Below are 21,313 nucleotides of genomic sequence, written 5' to 3'. Positions count from 1 at the left end.
CCACTACCATTCAGTCCTACCTGGATGTGGCAGGACTGCAGAGTTTTGATCTGATGTGTTGGTTGTAGGATTGCTTAGCTCTGTCTGTAGTATACTGCTTCCACTATTCAGCATGTATGTTTTCCTGTGTTGTAGCTTCATCAGGTCGGCACCTCATTTTCAGACACATCTGGTGCTATTCCTGACATGCCCTTCACTCTTTATTGAAGCAGAGTTGATTCCCTGGCTTGATAGTAATCGTAGAGTGAGGGATATGCCAGACCTTGAAGTTTCAGATTGTGGCGGAACACAATTCTGCTGCTGTTGACGATCCACAACCCCTCATAGATGCCCAGTTTTAAACTACTAGATCTGTTCCGAATTTATCCCATTTAGCGTGCTCGTAGTGCCATACAATGTGATGGATGGCATCTTCAGTGTGAAGATGGATTTTCATTTCCACAAGGAATGTGCAGTGGTCACTCCTAATAATACTGTCATGGACAGATGTACCTGGAACAGGTAGATTGGTGAGGAACGAGGTCAAGTCAGTGTTTCCCTTGTGTTGGTTCTCTCACCACCCGTTGCAATTCCCGTCCTATTGGTGATGGGCATTGAAGTCCCCGGCCCAGAGTGAATGTTGTGCCCTTGCTAGCCTCAGTGCTTCTTCCAAGTGGTGTTCAATATGGAGGAGCACTGATTTATCAGCTGAGGGAGGGTGGTAGGTGGTAATCAGAAGGAAGTTTCCTTTCTCATGTTTAGCTTGATGCCAAGAGACTTCTTGGGGTTTGGATTCAATGTTGTCCACTCCCTCCCAACTGTAAACCACTGTGCCGCCACCTCTGGTAGGGCTGTCCTGCTGGTAAGACACAACATACTCGGGGACAGTGATTGAGGAGTTTAGCATATTGGCTAACAAAATACAAATGCTGGGTCTACACCTATTATAGGGGGATTATTTACAGTCTAAGGGGAAGCAAAATCAATGTGTGATTTATTAACATATTAGTCACTGATCATCTCAATGTCTGAAAAAATACTGCAGTTGATGTATTTGACCCATTTTCCAAAACTGTTCTATGGAAAATAGTCCATATCAGCATCAAATATGATAGTTATTCATTTATTCAACAGTCACATCCTTAACATTAATATTAATAACGCCTCCTCACACTGCAGTGCAAGATTAACAGTTGAGCTTTTTTTTAAGCTGCAAATGGTGAAGCATTTTTAAATGAACGTGCTCAGACAGATAATGATCCATTGTATGGTATCCATTGTATCCATTGAAAGCTGTCTGCAAGTATAATTTTTGGAGCAGGCATAATTTTTATAATCTTTTTGAGATCTCCATAATCTCTCTGTTCAAGAATAGGGATGATTATGAATTTACTCAGAGCAGTTCAAAAGAGCCCAATTAAGAGGCATAAGTCTTCTCCAGCAAACCATCAAGAGACAGAGGATCAAACAGTTTGGTTGAGAAGGTTTAGATAGTTTTCTTGTGCACATCTGTCTCCTAATGACAGTCTCAACCCTCTTTCTGTCTCAAATAACATTATTTTCCCCCTTTTCCATCCTTAGTTACTAGTATCAAGAAGGAGAAACATTGCCTTTAGAACTTGTAGGCTGTTATGTCTCTCATATCTTGGATTTGATAGTGTAACACTGAAGGATTTTCATCATGAGCCATTCTAGTGTGATATTGCATGTTTGCTCTTTATTATCTCGGATATAACTTTAGACCTGGATAGGTGATGAAGCACTTCTTGCCGCTTTATGATTTTAAAGGGGGTAACTGATTATTGTGTTCACAATTCCAAAGAGTTTAGGGAAATCCATTATTTCCTTATTGCTTTAAGGCTACAATCCTTGAAAAACTTGAAAAATCCTTGAAGATCATTATCATCAGCAAGGATTGTGTGGTTAAGCTTTACTGAGTTTCCTATTTAGAATATAAAGAAGTGCAAAGCAAGAAAAAAATCTCCTGTGTTCCAACAAATCTACTATCTCTAAACATATTTGTTCCATCTGCTCTATTATGGATGCTCAACAACTAGCTCAATCTCCTAAGGGGAAGTTCTGCATACTTTCTTCCCAACACCTGGAGCAGTTGTGGAACTGCACAACCTCTTTTCAGTTATTTTCCAGCATGCTTACTTCTAAACTACTTGTATCTTTCAGCATTTCCAAAGCCTGGATTATTCCTATTTTGCCAACTAAACATGTTCAGTCCTCTGAGCATCAAATCCCATAAGTCAGTTCGTATAAACTCAAAATCATTATGTATGGAAGTGTCTGCTTGTGTTTTCCTCATGTTCAAATTCCACCATGGCTACACCCCTCCATATTTCTGTAACCTTCTCCAGCCCTATAATCCTCTGAGAAATGTGCATTCCTCCAATTCTGGCCACTATATATCCCCACTTCCTTCTCTCCACATTGAAACCATGTCTTCAGCCGTTTAGGCCCTAAGTTCCAGAATTCCCTCACCAAACCTCTTCGCCTCTCCACCTCTCTCTTCTCCCTTAAACCCCTTCCTAAAATTTACTACTTTGACCAAACATTTGGCAATCTGTCCTAATTGTCTCCTTCTTTAGATCAATGTCAATTTTTTTCTGAATGCACTCCAATGAAGTGCCTTGGGACATCTTACTACATTAAAGGCACTATCCAAATGCCAGTTGTTTTTGAACATTTTGTTGCATTGAATTTCAAGGTTTTCACTATGTAGTTAAATCTCTGTCATCTGAATATTTGCCTTCTGAATAGGCCTGTCAATGAAAAGGAAAAGTGGATGGGGTATAAAATAGTTAATCTGCTGCCATCGCAACTAAAGTTGGTCCCATGATCTTTTTTCACGCTCCAGCTCCAAATTGATCCATTCTGCTCCCAGACAAGGTAAATGATCCCCTTCAAGATTAATTACCTTAGTCTAGTAAAAGTTTGGGTGTTGTTACAGCCAGGTGAGGAGGGGGTCTCAGGCTCCCCTCTTGCCTTTCCTCTTATTTGACTGCAACAGGGTTTATTCCTTTTAAACAGTGATAATGCTTACCACCTCCGTGAGTGTTTTACCTTTTTCCTTCACTGTGATCTTAGAAAGAACCAATCAGACAGGTTTTCTTGAGTTTAAACAAGAAAGAGGTAAGTTTATTATACTTAACACTCTAACCTGATTTAAAAATAATAAAAAATATGCTACACATTCACACACACATTCACACCAGAATCACACTCACACAAATGGATTACAAAGGGGAAAGTAGGCTTTTGGTTGGATTAAAGTCCAGAATAAATAAAAGTTAAATATATAGTTTGAGATTGGATGATTCGGTGATTGTCCGGCTGGAGTTGTACTCTTGAAGTTGTTACGAGCAGGTGAGAAAGGTGTCTAGGGGTCTTTTACTGTCTTCACCTGGTCTTATTGTAACAATTTAATTTTAAATACACTGTGTTTTGAGCTCCCCTTTGTGAATCCTTGTTCACAGCTTTCCAATTATAAGGCAAAGAAATGAGCACACCAGATTTTCTTTAGATTTAAGAAGAAAAGTGAAATTTATTAAACCTTAAACTTAAACTCTAATACCTACGCATATACGATGCGTCATGCTAGCATGCATACGCGATACACACATGCAAATAGAGACAGAAAAGAGCAGAAGAGAAATAAAATGGAGAGGTTTGAGGCAGTCTCTAAAAGGGGGTTTTTTGTTACTGTTACTGTTTGTGTTTCCAGCTCGCCGTAGAATCCTTGATTATAGACAGCTCTTACTTTTCGTAGGGGCCCAGAATTCTTCTTAAAACTTGTTTACTGTAGGAGACATTTTTCTCTTGAGGTTCATGGTTTCCAAAGCTGGCGAGAGTGAGATGAGAGCAGACAGGAGAGAGGTGTTCTCAGTCCAAGAGCTAACAGCCTTCTGGTTTAAAAATTCTGTTGAAAGCTCAAATTCAAAAAACTCCAACAGTCAGTCAGTCATGTGACCAAACTGGCCCGACTACATCTGTTTGTCTATTCGGCCATCTGAGAAGTTGACCAGGAATGCTTCAATGTCTGGTAATCAAAAGTTTATTGGGGATTAAATTGGAGCAGGGAATAGCTCCTTTGTCCTTTGAAGTACTTGTCTGTTGATATGCTAATGTCTCTTTCCAGCCAATTGTTTTTTTTAAAGCAAGTTCTTTCTTTATATCATTAATATCAATGTTCGTGTGGCAAAATTAATTTTCCTCATTCTTGGCAGGTGGCGGGGATGGGGCTTGCCTGACACCTCCACACCCAGGGGAATGAAATGCGATTTGAAGAAAAATGGCACATTTCATTACAGGGTTTCAGAGAAATAAAAGATACAGAAAGAAAAACCATGCAATTCTCTCATTAATTTCCATTCATTCACCAATCTTAAAGCCAATTAAAAATGGTCTTTTCTGGGTGCCAGGGCCGTTTTAATTTTCCCTTGTTTTCTCAGGAGAGTTGGTCGTCGACAGGTCTATCCTGAACTCTGAGTCATGAAAAGACTTTTGACTTCAGGAGATGGATGGTTCCCTTTTCCACTGTGGAGGAGCAGTCTTTGTTACTCTCCCCTTTGTTCTCTGGAACACACTAATACCTGTAGGTATTTGTGCAGATTTGGCTGCATTCTTCTGTGGCACTTCAACTATGTGAGGCATCGCCCTCATGGTTTCTGTGCCCCCAGAGGTCGCTCTTTGTCTCTGCAGGTTCCTGTAAATGCTATTAGCAACTCTGGTGGGGTGCTTCTAGAGTCTGCATTCACATAGAAGGATGTGAGGTCTAACCTTTCACATTTTCCGGGGCTGGTTGACCAGACAGTAGGGGTTTTCATTTGGGATTCCTCCCAGACTTCCTTTAACCTGCCCCCTTGGTCACTTTTTCCCCTTTTCTTTCTAAACTTTTGCCAGCCGTGGGCCTGCCTGTCCCCTTTTGTTCTTGGTGGGGGACCTTTACAGTTCACCAGCCCTCTGCTGGAGGGTCCTCCTAACACTGGTAACAGGACATAGGGCAGCAGGTTTCACTGTAGGTTGGGGTTTCCCTTCAACCTGGCAACTCCTGCAGTACTCCACCACATCTTTGTGGAGTTTTGGCCAGTCAAACTGCTGTTTTATGGGGGGTTTGGTCTTTCGTATACCAGCATGTACAGTCACTGTAGTCCCATGGTCCTTAATATTTCTCTCCGGTACCTCTGTGGCACCACTACCTGGTGAACTACTGTCCACTCCTTGCCCTCAGGTCTGTGAGGAGAACTCCATTTCCTCATCAGTACCTCATTCTTAAAGTTGTAGCAATCAGGGACTCCCTCTGCTTCACTTTCAGACTGGGCAGCCTGTGTTACCTCTCACAATACTGGGTCGGCTTGCTGAGCGTCTGCCAGGGAAAATGTATTTAATTAATTCCCTGGGTCTCCTAACTTTCCAAAGAAAGTCTTGGACAGGCAGACCTCATGGTTATCTGCCTGCAGTGCCAATGCAGTCTCCTCTGGGGGAGCTGGTTTGATCACGGCCTGATCCACTACATATTCAGGGACACTGCAGGAGACCGTCTCCTGCCACTGCCCTGTCTCTTTGATCTCCTGTGGTCTTTTTTTCACTACAAGGGGTGCTATCACCTTCACCCCCACCAGATCTTTACCTAGGAGCAGGTCAGCCCTGTCCACAGGCAAACTAGGGACAATCCCTATGGTCACCGGTCCCGAAACCAGGTCACACTCCAGGTGCACCTGGTGTACAGGTACAGGCATACTCTGCCCTCCAATAACATTCACCACCATTTTGGTGTTCACTGCACTCTCTGGGGAAAAGAGCAGGCCTTTGTCCCTGAGAATCACGATGGGCCTGCTGGCCCCACTCGTGGGATATGGGGTTGCTTTCCCTTCAAACACAAAACCCTGATAACCTTCAGGAATCCTATTAAATTTTCCTGCTCTGGCCGTAGTAAGCTTCCTGGATTGCACTCTTTCTGCAGTTAAAGCAACTGCTTGCTCTGTGCTTTTCATCAGGGTCCCATCTGCACTGAGCATGTGTGCCCTGATTAATCCTACCGGTTTCCCCTTTAGTTTCCAGCAGTCAGCTTTTAAATGCCCTGCTTTATTATAATGGAAGCACACAGGTCTCTGGGTCTCACTCTTGCTCAGAGCACCTTCCCTTTTGGCTGGAGGAGGGCCCCCTGTGTCTCCTGCTTTCCTTTTTCTTCCAGGACTGCCTGGGCGGATATCACCTTCCCATCCTTTGTCCTTTTTAGATTTGTGGGGGTGATTAGGAAAGGTTCTCCCCTGGGAAACCGACTTATAAATTAAAGCAAACTCATCGGCCAGAATGGCCGCTTGCCAGACTCCCTGAACCCGCTGCTCATCTACATGGGTTTTCATTGAGAATGGGAGAGAGTTTTGAAATTCCTCTAACAGGATTACTTCTCTGAGAGTCTCATAGCTGAGCTATATTTTTAAAGCCCTCAGCCACTGGTCAAAAGCCAGCTGTTTGCTTCTTTCAAACTCCAGTTAAGTTTGATTGGCTTGCTTTGAGAGGTCTAAACTTTTGGCGATAGGCTTCGGGCACTAATTCATATGCCCTGAGGATAGCATTTTTGGTCAGTTCATAATTTGATGAACTCTTATCTGGCAACAAGGAATAAACCTCATGGGCTTTTCCAGTTAGTTTGCTTTGCTTTAAAAGGGACCAGGTCTCAGCTGGCCATTTTAGTTGCCTTGCCAGTTTCTCAAAAGACACAAAAAATGTTTCCACATCTTCCTCATTGAATTTTGGAATTAGGTGAGCGAGGGTTGTAGCAATTTTGTACCCAGCCCTGAATTCTGCTCCTCCATATTGGCCATGCTTTCACTGAGTTTACTCTGTTGCCACCTAGTTAACTCAAGCCGCTTCAACTCTCTTTCTTTGCATTCTTCCCAGAATATTCTTTCTTTCTCTCTCGCTCTCCTCTCTTTTGCATTCCTTCTCCTGTCTTTGTTTCTCTCTGTCCTCTCTCGTTCCTGCTCCTGTTTTTCTCTGTCTCTCTCCTGCCTTTCATTTTCTTCATGTTCCTTTTGAAGGCTTTCTCCCTCTCCTGCCTCTCTTTCTCTCTTTCTCTGTCCCTGTCTAATTCAAGTTTCCTTTGCTCCAATTGTATCTTTGCTAGCAGTACCCTCTCTGGGTCTACTTCTAATTCTGCCTCTGCTTCTACAGATTCAAGGGAAAAATGGTTGGCCACTAGCCTTAGGAGTTCAGACTTGCTAGCCTTGCCACGTTACGTGATCCCACTCTGCTCAGCCATTTTTCTCAGCTCCTTCATAGACAATGCTTTTAACTTATCCCAAGTTACTTCACCATGGTTTCCGAAGCTGGTGAGAATGAGCCGAGAGCAGACAGGAAAGAGGTGTTCTCAGTCCAGGAGCTAACAGCCTTCTGATTTCAAAATTCTGTTGGAAGCTCGAATTCAAAAAACTCCAACAGTCAGTCAGTCAGTCATGTGACCAAACTGGCCTGACTATGTTTGTTTGTGTATTCAGCCATTTTAGTAGTTAACCTGGAATGCTTCAACATCTGGTAATCAAAAGTCCATTATAGATTAATATAAAAGCAAAATATTGCAGATGCTGGAAATCTGAAATAAAGACAAGAAATGCTGGAAATACTCAGCCGGTCTGACAGCATCTGTGGAGAGAGAAGCGGAGTTAACGTTTCAGGTCAATGACCCTTCATCAGAACTTCCATTATGGATTAAATTGGAGCAGGGAATAGCTCCTTTGTCCTTTGAAGTACTTGTCTGTTGATATGCTAATATCTCTCTCCAGCCAATTGATTTTTTAAAGCAAGTTCTTTTTCACCACCAGCAGTTTAAAATCAATGTTCATGTGGCAAAATTAATTTTCCTCATTCTTGGCAGGTTGAGGGCTTGCCTGACAAAGTCATTGGTTGGTCAAAGTGCTATTTGTGGCTGGCCTGCTTTGCTCGAGGTTTTCTTGAAGGCAGAATTGTAGTTGGCTCTCTCTCCCTGGTCTCTGGCTGTAGCAGTCTGTAGGCTTGGCGGGTCCACAGTCACAGACAGTTTTCAAACTTGATATTTTTGAGAGAGAGACAGAGGGAGAAAGGGAAGCACACACCCTTCTCTGCTGCTGCACACTCATTTACTGCTTGTCTTCTGTCTGTTTAACAAAACTTCCCAGTTATTTCAGAGATGGACAGGCAGTCACATGGTTCTCAATCCCCCTTATTTTTAATAAAATACAAAGTCTAAAACCCAAAACATCTCTTGGGTAGGGTTGTCAATGTTTACTCCCTGGAGGGATGGCGCCACTCGTGGATGCCTCAAGATAGCTTTGACTGTCCCACTAAAGAGGATGATCTGCATAATCTATTCAGTTAGCCAAAGCATTGTTCTGGCTGGGCTTCTTGTTAGACTTTTGGCTCCAGTTCAATCTGCTGGTATTTCAGATGCAAATTGCAGTGACCATCTTGGCTGCCAGCTTTTTAAAAGTTAACAGTAGGATTTTTCTATTAAAATTCTAATGTAAGTTTCCAACCAATTAAATTAATATTTCTCATTTGGCATATGGGGTTTTCTTGACAGTGTCTTGAGGAATTTAATGAGCAGGAAAAATGGGGCCATATCCCTATGTAACTGGTTTCTGACCCAAATCCCAGCACCCCACCGCTGCCACCTCCCTCACAACACTGCCCCCCCCCCCCACTCCTCCCAAAGCACAAATAAGCAATTCTAGCTTCTTCAGCCTCATTTGTCCAAGTAATTGCTAATTCAGTCCTGGGTTATCATTTCTAAAAGTTTTCTCACCACCTGACTGGCCTGTAGCTGCTGTGTTTATCCTTATGACTTTTTTTGAAAAAGAGCATAACATTTGCAATTCTCCAGTCCTCAGGCACCACCTCTGTATCTAAGGAGGATTGGAAGATTATGGCCAATGCCTCTGTAATTTTCACACATACTTCTCTCAGTAACTTTGGATGCATTTGATCCGATTCTGATGATTTATCAACTTTAAGTACAGCCAGCCTTTCTAATATCTCTTTATCAATTTTTAGCCCATCCAATGTCTCAATTACTTCCTCTTTCAATATGATTTGGACAGCATCTCCTTCCTTTATAAAGACAGATGCAAAATACTCATTTAGTACTCAGCCACGCCCTCTGCGTAAATCACCTTTTTGGTCCCTAATCAGCGCACCCTTCCTTTTACTACCCTTTTACTTTTACGTGCCTATAGAAGACTTTTAGATTCCCTTTTAAGTTAGCTGCCAGTCTCTTCTCATACTCTCACTTTGCTGCTCATTTCTTTTTCTTTTTTTTCATTTCCAATCTGAACTGTCGATATGCTGCCTGCTTCTCACTTGTATTATCCACCTGACATCTGTCATTTTTAAAAATCCGTTCTGGGGATGTGGGCCTCGCTGGCCAGGCCAGCATTTATTGCCCATCCCTAATTGTCCTTGAAATGGTGGTGGTGAGCTGCCTTCTTGAACTGCTGCAGTCCTTGGGGTGTAGGTACACCCACAGTGCTGTTAGGAAGGCAATTCCAGGATTTTGACCTAGGAACAGTGAAGGAACAGCGATATAGTTCCAAGTCAGGATGCTGTGCGGCTTGGAAAGGAACTTGCACTTGGTGGTGTTCCCATGCATTTGCTGCCCCTGTCCTTCTAAGGGGTAGAGGTTGAAGATTTGAAGGTGCTGTCGAAGGAGTTTTGGTGAGTTACTGCTGTGCATCTTGTAGGTGGTACACACTGCTGCCACTGTGCGTCGGTGGTGGAGGGAGTAAACGTTGAAAGTGGTGGGCGGGAAGCCAATCAAGTGGGCTGCTTTATCCTGGATGGTGTCGAGCTTCTTGAGTGTTGTTGGAGCTGAGGTGAGTTAATCGCCACAGAATTCCCAGCCTCTAACCTGCTCTTGTAGCCACAGTTTTTATGTACCTTGTCCAATTAAGTTTTTGGTCACTTTTTTGAAGTTAAGTGTAGTGATCCCTGCAATACGACAGTGACCACACTGCAAAAAGTACTTAATTAGCTATAAAGCGCTTTGAGACATCTGGTGGTCATGAAAGGTGCTACATAAATGCAGCCCCAACAACACACAAGAAGCTCAACACCATCCAGGATAAAGCAGCCCACTTGATTGGCATCCCATCCACCACCTTCAACATTCACTTCCTTCACACCGATGCACAGTGGCAGCAATGTGTACCATCTGGAAAATGCACTACAGCAACTCACCAGCAACTCCTTCGACAGCACCTTCCAAACCCGTGACCTCTACCACCTAGAAGGACAAGGGCAGCAGATGCATGGGAACACCACCACCTGCAAGTTCTCGTCCAATCCACACACCATCCTGACTTGGAAATATATTGCTGGTACTTCACTGTTGCTGGGTCAAAATCCTGGAATTCTCTTCCTAATAGCACTGTTGCTGTACCTACACCCCAAGGACTGCAACGGTTTAGGAAGGCTGCTCACCACCACCTTTTCAAGGGCAATTAGGGATGAGCAATAAATACTGGCCTAGCCAGTGACGCCCACATCCCATGTACAAATAAAAAAACTGTTCTCAGGGTCCAAAGCCTTTGCTGTATCCAATGCACTCAGCCATTTCTTCGTATAACATGGAATGGATCAAACTGGCTGAAAACTGGCACCTGTGATGCTGGGGGTCTCAGGAGGAGGCCAAGATGGATTAGCTCTGCCCTCCTGGCTGAAGATGGCTGCAAACACTTCAGCCTTGACTTTTGCACTGACATGCTAGGTGGCGCCATCATTCAGGATGGGGATGTTTGTGGAGCCTTCGCTTTTCATTAGTTGTTTAATTGTCCACCATCATTCATAACTGCTTGTGGGATCGCTTAGCTCTGTCTATAACATGCTGCTTCCACTGTTTAGCATGTTTGTAGATCCCACAACCAATGGGTCAGGTCAAAGCTCTGCAGTCCTGCCACATCCTTCTCCACAAGGACTGTGCTGTCATCACTCCGACCAATACTGCCATGGATAGTTGCGTCTGCAATAGTTATATTGGTGAGGACGAGGTCAAGTAGGCTTCATCCCTCATGTTGGTTCTCTCATCACCTGCTGCAAGCCCAGTCTGGCAGATATGTCCTTCAGGGCTGGATCAACTCAGTATTTAGTGGTGCTGCCAAGCCACTCTTAGACCCCCACCAAGAGTACAATCTGTGCCTCTGGTATCCTCAGTGGATCTTCCAAGAGGAGTACTGATTACAGAAATAGGGAGGGATTTGAAAACCAGGATAAGAATTTTAAAATTGAGGCATCGCTTAACCGTGAGCCAATGTAGGTCAGCGAGCACAGGGGTGATGGTTGAATGGGACTTGGTGTTAGTAAGGACAAGGGCACCAGAGTTTTGGATGAGCTCATGTTTATGGAGGGCAGAATGTGGGAGACTGATTAGGAGTTTCCAGGAGCTGGGCTCAGCATCACAAGCCCTCACTTTTCAAATTCACTTCAAAGATTCAATTTCCACGCAGTCATTTGGTTCTCCTACCCTCTTTAGAGAAGACACAAGGGTTGAAGCAACCATGAGGTTCAACAGTCATGGACTCCATGAGAGAGAGAACCTGAGCTTCAGTATTCAAACCGTTCTTCACGTTGCTTCACATGTGAAGGTTTAAGATTTCCTATTGGAGAAACTCTTTATTGAGCAGAAGATATTAAATTTAATCTACATATTAGCCACTGCTGTTTGTCATTTTTATAAATGACCTGGAAGGGGGTGTAGAAGGGTGGGTTAGTAAATTTGCGGATGACACTAAGGTCGGTGGAGTTGTGGATAGTGCCAAAGGATGTTGTAGGGTACAGAGGGACATAGATAGGCTGCAGAGCTGGGCTGAGAGATGGCAAATGGAGTTTAATGCGGAAAAGTGCGAGGTGATTCATTTTGGAAGGAGTAACAGGAATGCAGAGTACTGGGCTAATGGGAAGATTCTTGGTAGTGTAGATGAACAGAGAGATCTTGGTGTCCAGGTGCATAAATCCCTGAAGGTTGCTACCCAGGTTAACAGGGCTGTTAAGAAGGCATATGGTGTGTTAGCTTTTATTAGTAGGGGGATCGAGTTTCGGAGCCACGAGGTCATGCTGCAGCTGTACAAAACTCTGGTGAGACCGCACCTGGAGTATTGCGTGCAGTTCTGGTCACCGCATTATAGGAAGGATGTGGAAGCTATGGAAAGGGTGCAGAGGAGATTTACTCGGATGTTGCCTGGTATGGAGGGAAGGTCTTACGAGGAAAGGCTGAGGGACTTGAGGTTGTTTTCGTTGGAGAGAAGGAGGAGGAGAGGTGACTTAATAGAGACATATAAGATAATCAGAGGGATAGATAGGGTGGATAGTGAGAGTCTTTTTCCTCGGATGGTGATGGCAAACACGAGGGGACATAGCTTTAAGTTGAGGGGTGATAGATATAGGACAGATGTCAGAGGTAGTTTCTTTACTCAGAGAGTAGTAGGGGCGTGGAACGCCCTGCCTGCAACAGTAGTAGACTCGCCAACTTTAAGGGCATTTAAGTGGTCATTGGATAGACATATGGATGAAAATGGAATAGTGTAGGTCAGATGGTTTCACAGGTCGGCGCAACATCGAGGGCCGAAGGGCCTGTACTGCGCTGTAATGTTCTAATTCTAATTCTAATATCCCAACCAGCTGTCCAACTCTTGGAGTTCATAAGGTCTCACCATCCATAAATCTTCTCTGCTTATACTCCAGACAACCATTTTTCCATTAGATGCTAAGTGACTATTTGATCTACCTTGTTATTGCTAAGGTGCCAAGGTATGTAACTTACAACATAACCTTGAACCTTACTCCACGATGCTGCCCCCTTCTCTGTTAATCCAGATTGTTCTATCTAAATTTCACAAGAATACTCTTTGTAAAACGTTGGGGGAATTCAAAACCAATCCACCCAGTGGGAATGAGTTGGGGGGGGGGGGGGGTTCCTTTAAAATACAGCGTTCAGCCTTACCACTTTGTTCCCGTTGGCCACCATTGTAACTGCTCACTGAAGTGCGATGGCTGAGGCACCTACCAGAAGCAGGCAGGAACATCATCAGTTTATTATAATCTGACTCCCAGTTATGTGAATGTGTCACCAATTGGATTTCAACTTGGGCCTGAAGTCACCCTGACTTTCCAGTCAGGCTGAAGCAGCCCAGTAGCTGTCAGTGGGGGACATGAAGAAGTCCCCAAGGTAAGTCATAAAGTTCCAGACCCCACAGGAACAGTTACAGCCTCCTTACCAAGGGCTCTATTTCCCCTTGCCTCCCACAAGCCCCTCCTGAAACCCCCTACCTGCCACTTACCTGCTCATTAACAAGCCTTCCTTTGCTGCTGGTTAACAGACTACCCGTCAGCCAATTGCAGACTTTCTGCCTGTTTCAAGCTGGCAGATGACCACTGCCATGTCCAGGAGCTAAAATAGCCTGGGCCTGAAATCTGGGCTGTCAAGTGTATTTTGCACTCATCCCCTCCTCTCATCAGCCCAAACCCACTGAGAGTTAAAATAGATGCCTTTATTTTCAATTATTCCTGGCAAATAGTTTAATCAGAAGGGCCTCCTTTTCTGCCAATTTAAATGCTACTGTTGGCCCTGGCTGTACATTAAATCAATAGAGACTCCTCTCTCACTGGCTTGATTTTTGAAGGAAATGAAGTGCCTTACCTTATCCACAATTTTTATTTTTATTCATTCATGGGATGTGAGCATCACTGGGTAGGCCAGCATTTATTGCCCACCCCTAATTACCCTTGAGAAGGTTGTGGTGAGCTGCCTTCTTGAACCGCTGCAGTCCATGTGAGGTAGGTACACCCACAGTGCTGTTAGGAAGGGAGTTCCAGGATTTTGACTCAGCGACAGTGAAGGAACGGCGATATAGTTCCAAGTCAGGATGGTGTGTGTCTTGGACGGGAACGTGCAGGTGCTGGTGTTCCCATGCATTTGCTGCCCTTGTCCTTCTAGTTGGTAGAGGTAGCGGGTTTGGAAGGTGCTGTCGAAGGAGCCTTGGTGTACTGCTGCAGTGCATCTTGCAGATGGTACACACTGCTGTCACTGTGCATTGGTGGTGGAGGGAGTGAATGTTTGTAGATGGGATTCCAATCAAGTGGGCTGCTTTGTCGTGGATGGTGTCGAGCTTCTTGAGTGTTGTTGGGGCAACACCCATCCAGGCAAGTAGAGAGTATTCCATCACACTCCTGACTTGTGCCTTGTAGATGGTGGACAGGCTTTGGGGAGTCAGGAGATGAGTTACTCGCCGCAGGATTCCTAGCCTCTGAAATGCTCGTTGGTATTTATATGGCTATTCCAGTTCAGTTTCTGGTCAATAGTAACCCCTAGGATGTTGATAGCGGGGGATTCAGTGATGGTAATGCCATTGAATGTCAAGGGAAGATGGTTAGATTCTCTCTTGTTGGAGATGGTCATTGCCTGGAACTTGTGTGGCTTGAGTGCTACTTGCCACTTATCAGCCCAAGCCTGGATATTTTCTAGGTCTTGCTGCAATTCTACACGGACTGCTTCAGAATCTGAGGAGTCGTGAATGGTGCTGAACATGGTGCAATCATCAGCGAACATCCCCACTTCTGACCTTATGATCGAAGGATGGTCATTGATGAAGCAGCTGAAGATGGTTGGGCCTAGGACACTACCCTGAGGAACTCCTGCAGTGATGTTCTGGAGCTCAGATGATCAACCTCCAACAACCACAACCATCCTCCTTTGCGTCAGGTATGACTCCAACCAGTGGCGAATGTTCCCTCTGATTCCCATTGACTTCAGTTTTTCTAGGGCTCCTTGATGCCATACTCAGTCAAATGCTGCCTTGATGTCAAGGGCAGTCACTCTCACCTCACCTCTTGAGTTCAGCTCGTTTGTCCATGTTTGAACCAAGGCTGTAATGAGGGCAGGAGCTGAGTGGCCCTGGCGGAAACCAAACTGAGCATCACTGAGCAGGTTATTGCTAAGCAAGTGCTGCTTGATGGCACTGTTGATGACACCTTCCATCACTTTACTGATGATTGAGAGTAGACTGATGGGGGCAGTAATTGGCTGGGTTGGACTTGTCCTGCTTTTTGTGTACAGGACATACCTGGGCAATTTTCCACACTGCCGGGTAGATGTACTGGAACAGCTTGGCTAGGGGCGCGGCAAGTTCTGGAGCACAGGTCTTCGGTACTATTGCTGGAATATTGTCAGGGCCCATAGCCTTTGCAGTATCCAGTGCCTTCAGTCGTTACTTGATATCACGCAGAGTGAATCGAATTGACTGAAGTTTGGCATCTGTGATGCTGGGGACTTCAGGAGGAGGCCAAGATGGATCATCAACTCGGCGCTTCTGATTGAAGATTGTTGCAAATGCTTCAGCCTTATCTTTTGCACTGGTGTGCTGGGCTCCCCCATCATTGAGGATGGGGATATTTGTGAGCCACCTCCTCCAGTTAGTTGTTTAATTGTCCACCATTCACGGCTGGATGTGACAGGACTGCAGAGCTTAGATCTAATCCGTTGGTTATGGGATCGCTTAGCTCTGTCTATCGCATGCTGCTTTTGCAATTTGGCATGCAAGTAGTCCTGGGTTGTAGCTTCACCAGGTTGACACCTCATTATGAGGTATGCCTGGTGCTGCTCCTGGCATGCCCTCCTGCACTCTTCGTTGAACCAGGGTTGGTCCCCTGACTTGATGGTAATGGTAGTGTGGGGGATATGCCAGTCCATGAGGTTATGGATTGTGGTTGAGTACAATTCTGCTGCTGCTGATGTCCCACAGTGCCTCATGGATGCCCAGTTTTGCATTGCTGGATCTGTTCGAAATCTGTCCCAAATATATTAATCTGTGGTATATTTAACAGTCCTGGCTTGAAGACAAGACCCAGTATAATCCTATCAATTGTACAGTGCTTCCTTGATCTGTTTCCAGTTATGTAATTTCTTTGGGGTCTCCATACAGCTGCTATAGAATCCTGTATATTTTCATTTACTCATGTGTTGTTTGTAGCCTGTGTAGGTTTCCTTTGGGAGGCGAACGACTGTGAATGAGAGCCCATCTCATACTCTTGAGACTTGATGCCCAACCTACCCTCTGCACCATCTTCATGAACACGGACACCAAACTTTTCATGTCTTCGATGTTTCCAATCTTTGAATCTGTGCCCAAGTTAGGAGATTTATTTCTCATTCATCTTTATTTGCTATCCTACCTTATTCCAAGGGGTAGCATATGTTTCTTGATTGTTCTGTGTTTTAGCATATAAAGCTTCAAATGAAATTTTGTAGATAATTCCTACAAATACATATCACCATCACTTCCAGTCTTCACTTCCATCTCATATTTCCTACATTACAACAATGACATTACTTCAAAAGTATTTCATTGACTGTAAAGCACTTTGGAACATCCTGAGGTAAGAGTAAAAGAACATAAGAAATAGGAGCAAGAGTAGGCCTTGATCCTGCTCTACCATTCTGGCTGATCTGATCTTGGCCTCAACTCCACTTTCCTGCCTGTTTCCCATAACTCTTAACTCCCCTAAAGATCAAAAATTCTGTCTATCTCAGCCTTGATTACATTCACTGACTCAGCCTCCACAGATTTCTGAGGTAAAAAAAAAATCCAAAGATTCACAACTATTGAGAGAAGAAATTCCTCCTCCTCTCTGTCTTAAATGGGTGATCCCTTGTTCTGAAACTGTGCCCCCTAGTTGTAGATTCTAGTTATGAAAGGTGCTATATAAGTGTATGTCTGTCTTACTTTCTTATTGAACAGCAATGTCTGATTCATATGAACTATAGTGAAGGTATTCTGTTGCGATAATGCTAATTGTTTGGCATAACTCCAGGAGGCGAGGCAAGAAATCACTCCTGGAACTGCTGTGCTAGCTCTCCACTCTCATCCTCAGTTTCACATTTTTCAGTCACAAATGGCAGAAACATAGAATATATTTGTTCAATTTGGGTGACCACATTCTAATTGGGTCCAAATGATCGGCATACATCATCTGACTTCTTTCCCATCATTTGCACCTGACCATGCTGGTGTATTCCTTGGCACCCAGGGTTGCTAAGGCAACAGAGAGAGGCTTTTAACATTTAAAACACTGCCATAGCCTGAGTGATTGACCACAGAGCAAGTGCTTTTTTAAAAAAAACAAAGTTGACTTTCTTTTCCTTATCAGACCAGTCCTGGGGCTACCAGGTGCAACAGACTGCAACTAATGCATGAGGCCTACCCCAGCTATCTTTCATCTGTTACCAGGCATGCTGTTTGGAGAAGATGCTAGAGCCCTGCCTAAAATATGCCGAACAGCCTAACCCTGTAAAATTGCCCTGGGTTAAGAGTGATTAAGGGCAGATGCCAAGGATGCCCTCGAGGATTCCACCAGCATTATATGAAAGCCAAAAAAAACTGACTGACCTGTCCAAACCAGATCAATGCTGGTTGTCAAAACAAATGATAACATTTCCTTGTATGTATGGCAAGTTTTAAAGCGCTGGATAATGACAAATATTAAAATAGAAGTCAGTCCATGTATTCTTAAATTCTTGAGAAGTCCCATTAATGAGTCATGGTGAACTGCACAAATAATTTTATAGATGTTTGAATGAGTTTTAAACTTTTGGACCATCAAAATCATCCTATTAGTTGATAAGTGATTTATACTATACCATATGCTTCTGTTTTTCTTCTAATGGGATATTATCTTGTTAAAAGAAATCAGCAAGACAGCTGCGTTGGCTTCTAAATATAAATGGTGCGATTATCAGGCCACATATTATGCATATTTAATCTTGTTGCAGTTAAACATTTTGGTCCAAATGCTCTAAAATTCTGTTGGCAGTAAACCCTAGCGGCCCCACTTTAAAAGTTCTAGTTTGTAAGTAGGTGAAACAGAATAAAGCATGGAAACAAAATTACCCTGGGTGGGTAAACAAAATCCAATTACACATGATATCATATGTAATCACTTCCTCATACACTATCATACTGATGAGCAATGTTTAGAACTTACTGTGAGGGCCTTGGGGGAAAAAAAAGAACTTCTTGCATTTATATAGCATTTTTATGACCTCAGGTCAACCCAAACCACTTTGCAGTTAATGAAGTGCAGCCAGTGCTGTAATGTAGGAAATGTGGCAGCCATTTTGTACACATTTACTCCCACAAAGAGCAATGTGATAATGACCAGACAATCTGTTTTTCCAGTAATGTCAGTTCCGGGATAGATATTGGTCAGGGCACCAGGGAGAACCCCCCTCTGTTCATCAAAATTGTGCTCTCTGGATTCTTTGCACCCACATGAGTCAGTTTAATGTCTCATCTGAAAAGCAGTGCACTGGAGTGTCAGTTTAGATTTTGTTATCAAGCCTCTGAAGTAGGACCTGAAGTCTCAACCTCCTGAGGCTTAGAAGTGAGAGTGTGACCAACTGAACCACAGCTATAGGCCTAAAAAGCAGGAAACAAGAAAAAGCCATTTCTTCCATCAAGCCTACTTCTCCTGCGGGCCATGTGTAATAATTCCTACACAGACCACACAACCTTGTTCATTTTGTTCTTGAGATCCGGGTGAGGTGGACTATGTTGCATTTATTGCACATCCCTAATGCCCTGAGAAAAAGCTTGTGATTGTTGGTACAACTGAGTGGCTTGCTAGGCCACTTGAGTGGGAATTAATAGTCAACCACACCTTAGATGGACTTGAGTCACATATTGGCTTGGCTAAGTACAGGGGTGACAGGGTCCCTTCCTTGAATAGCATTAGTGAATCAGTTGGGTTAACTTGCTTAATGTCCCAAGAAGAAGCTCTCCAGGATTCCTACTCGCTCCTAAACAAATTAGGACAATGTGTCTTTAAGAGAACACATAGAGAACGCCAGGTTACAATGCGCCCAATTCCGTTCCAAATGCAAAGCAAGACAAGACTGCAGCTGATCTGTCAAAGCAAAGGTCCTGTGCTCTGGGCGAATTCTTGATGATTCCAGTTCTGTTTCCATTGCCAATCATTACATTCTTAACAACGTTCTTTTACTCACCGATAAATAATATAGGGAAAGTGATGAAGAGCAGAAAGACATGAGGAACTAAATTGAGAGCATCCACGAAACAGCCGTTGTTTAAAACGCCCTCATCGACGTTGTAAGCTTCAGCGGTGTCATTCCCACAGAAAGACAGGGCCATGTTTTGTCTTTCAGCAGCTCTGGGTAACTCAAAGGGGAAACCGTTCTCCAGTCAAACCGCGATCTTCAGACCATTCATTCACCGTTAGTCCAGAAATTACAAGGCAGCAGAGCCCTATTTATATAGAGATGGTCCAGATGACGTTCGGGGGAAATCGACCCACACAGTATCCCGCCCCCTCCTGGAGTGAATATACACACACACTGGTCCTGTGCAAAAAAGATCTATTGCAACCTTGCAAAATATTCCACAGCAATTATCTGCTTGTAAGGCTGGCCGATCTTTGATTCTTTACTGAATTACCAATAATTCTAGAATTGTGACTCCCGCTTATTTATATGCTCCATTAGGAAATTTCATACATCACTTTTTTTTCTCCCTTTTCAATGGATTTAAATAGCTCAGTAATGGTACTTTATTTATCTTTAGGATCACTTTGCCTCTGTCGAAGAGGATGCAGAATGATATTAGCAGTTCCCATCCCAAAGGTAAAAGTTCCAGTTTGAGGTATTGTGTTTTCAACTTCTGGGTTTCATTGTTTTTCTTTGGATGAGGGGAGTTATTTTAAGTCTTCATAATTTAGCACTTTGAATAATCCAGCCCTACTTTAAATTAATGTCTTCTAAAATTGTTAATATCTTTAGATGCAGGCCCTTCCTTCACCATTGCTTGCTGTGTTCCCAATACTAACAATCTATGTATCTATCTGCTGCAACTGACAGTTTATTGAATTTTTACAAGTTAAATAATCACATTAATTTGAAGGCTTTTGATAGAGGAAATAGGGAGAAACTGTTTCCACTGGCAGGAGGGTCAGTAACCAGAGGACACGAACTTAAGATAATTGGCAAAGAACTTGCGAAGAACTGGGCAGATTTTTTTACACAGTGTTACCTGCAAGGGTGGTGAAAGCAGATTCAGCAGTAACGTTCAAAAGGGAATTGGATATAAACTGAAAACAAAAGAAAATTGTAGGGCTATGGGGAGTCAGCAGGGACATGAGACTAATTGGAAGCTCTTTCAAAGAGCCAGCACAAGCATGATGGGTCCAATGGCCTTCCTTTGTTGTAAGATTCTACAATTTGATATTTGTGCAGATTAAAAAAATTTACAAATCGTAATCAACTTTTTAAAATTAAATATCATAATGTATAAAAATTCTTGTATTTGTGTATATCCATAACATATTACAAAATCTTACCTCTGGGTGTTCTTTGTCTCCTTTTTTTTCATGAAAATTTCTTTATCCACATTTATCACAAAAGCTGCCAATGTAAGCTGTTACTGCCCCTTCCTGCCACTGGTGGCATTACAGGCTTTTCGCAGGCAGGATGGTATAATTACAGTGTGACAAGTTTACATAGACAGGGTAATTTGTAACGAAAGCATTTATAACAAAAAGAATGTATGACTTTAAAATAGGGAGTTAAGTGATCCAGCTGCCCTGATCCAATTGCTCCAATCTTGTAAGCCTATTTCACCTGAAGTTTACACTAAGGGCTGCATTTTATTCTGGCAATGGGGGTCCGGGCGGTGGGCTAGAAGGTGAACAAAGAACAAAGAACAGTACAGCACAGGAACAGGCCATTCAGCCCTCCAAGCCTGCGCTGATCTTGATGCCTGCCTAAACTAAAACCTTCTGCACTTCCGGGGCCCATATCCCTCTATTCCCTTCCTATTCATGTATTTGTCAAGATGCCTCTTAAACGTCGTTTTCGTACCTGCTTCCACCACCTCCCCTGGCAGCAAGTTCCAGGCACTCACCACCCTCTGTGTAAAGAACTTGCCTCGCACATCCCCTCTAAACTTTGCCCCTCTCACCTTAAACCTATGTCCCCTAGTAACTGACTCTTCCACCCTGGGAAAAAGCTTCTGACTATCCACTCTGTCCATGCCGCTCATAACTTTGTAAACCTCTATCATGTCGCCCCTCCACCTCCGTCGTTCCAGTGAAAACAATCCGAGTTTATCCAACCTCTCCTCATAGCTAATGCCCTCCAGACCAGGCAGCATCCTGGTAAACCTCTTCTGTACCCTCTCCAAAGCCTCCACGTCCTTCTGGTAGTGTGGCGACTAAAATTGCACGCAATATTCTAAGTGTGGCCTAACTATGGTTCTGTACAGCTGCAGCATGACCTGCCAATTTTTATACT

General features: G+C 43.6%; 1 protein-coding gene across 4 annotated transcripts in view; it reads right to left on the bottom strand.

The window, feature by feature from the left end:
- abcc9 (ATP-binding cassette, sub-family C (CFTR/MRP), member 9) overlaps positions 1–19,230 on the bottom strand; it is a 206,112-nt gene extending 186,882 nt beyond the window's left edge. For all 4 annotated transcript variants that reach the window (XM_068058911.1, XM_068058912.1, XM_068058914.1 and 1 more), the window contains exon 1: positions 19,016–19,230. In XM_068058911.1, coding sequence (XP_067915012.1) covers positions 19,016–19,160 — 145 coding nt within the window. In that variant the 5' untranslated portion in view covers positions 19,161–19,230. The remainder of the gene's footprint in view (positions 1–19,015) is intronic.
- Between the last annotated feature and the right edge of the window lie 2,083 nt (positions 19,231–21,313).

The sequence above is a fragment of the Heterodontus francisci genome, chromosome 27 (genome assembly GCF_036365525.1).
Source record: "Heterodontus francisci isolate sHetFra1 chromosome 27, sHetFra1.hap1, whole genome shotgun sequence".
NCBI lineage: Eukaryota > Metazoa > Chordata > Chondrichthyes > Heterodontiformes > Heterodontidae > Heterodontus > Heterodontus francisci.
The sequence above is the reverse complement of the archived record's forward strand: the minus strand, read 5'-3'. Positions and strand labels throughout refer to the sequence as shown.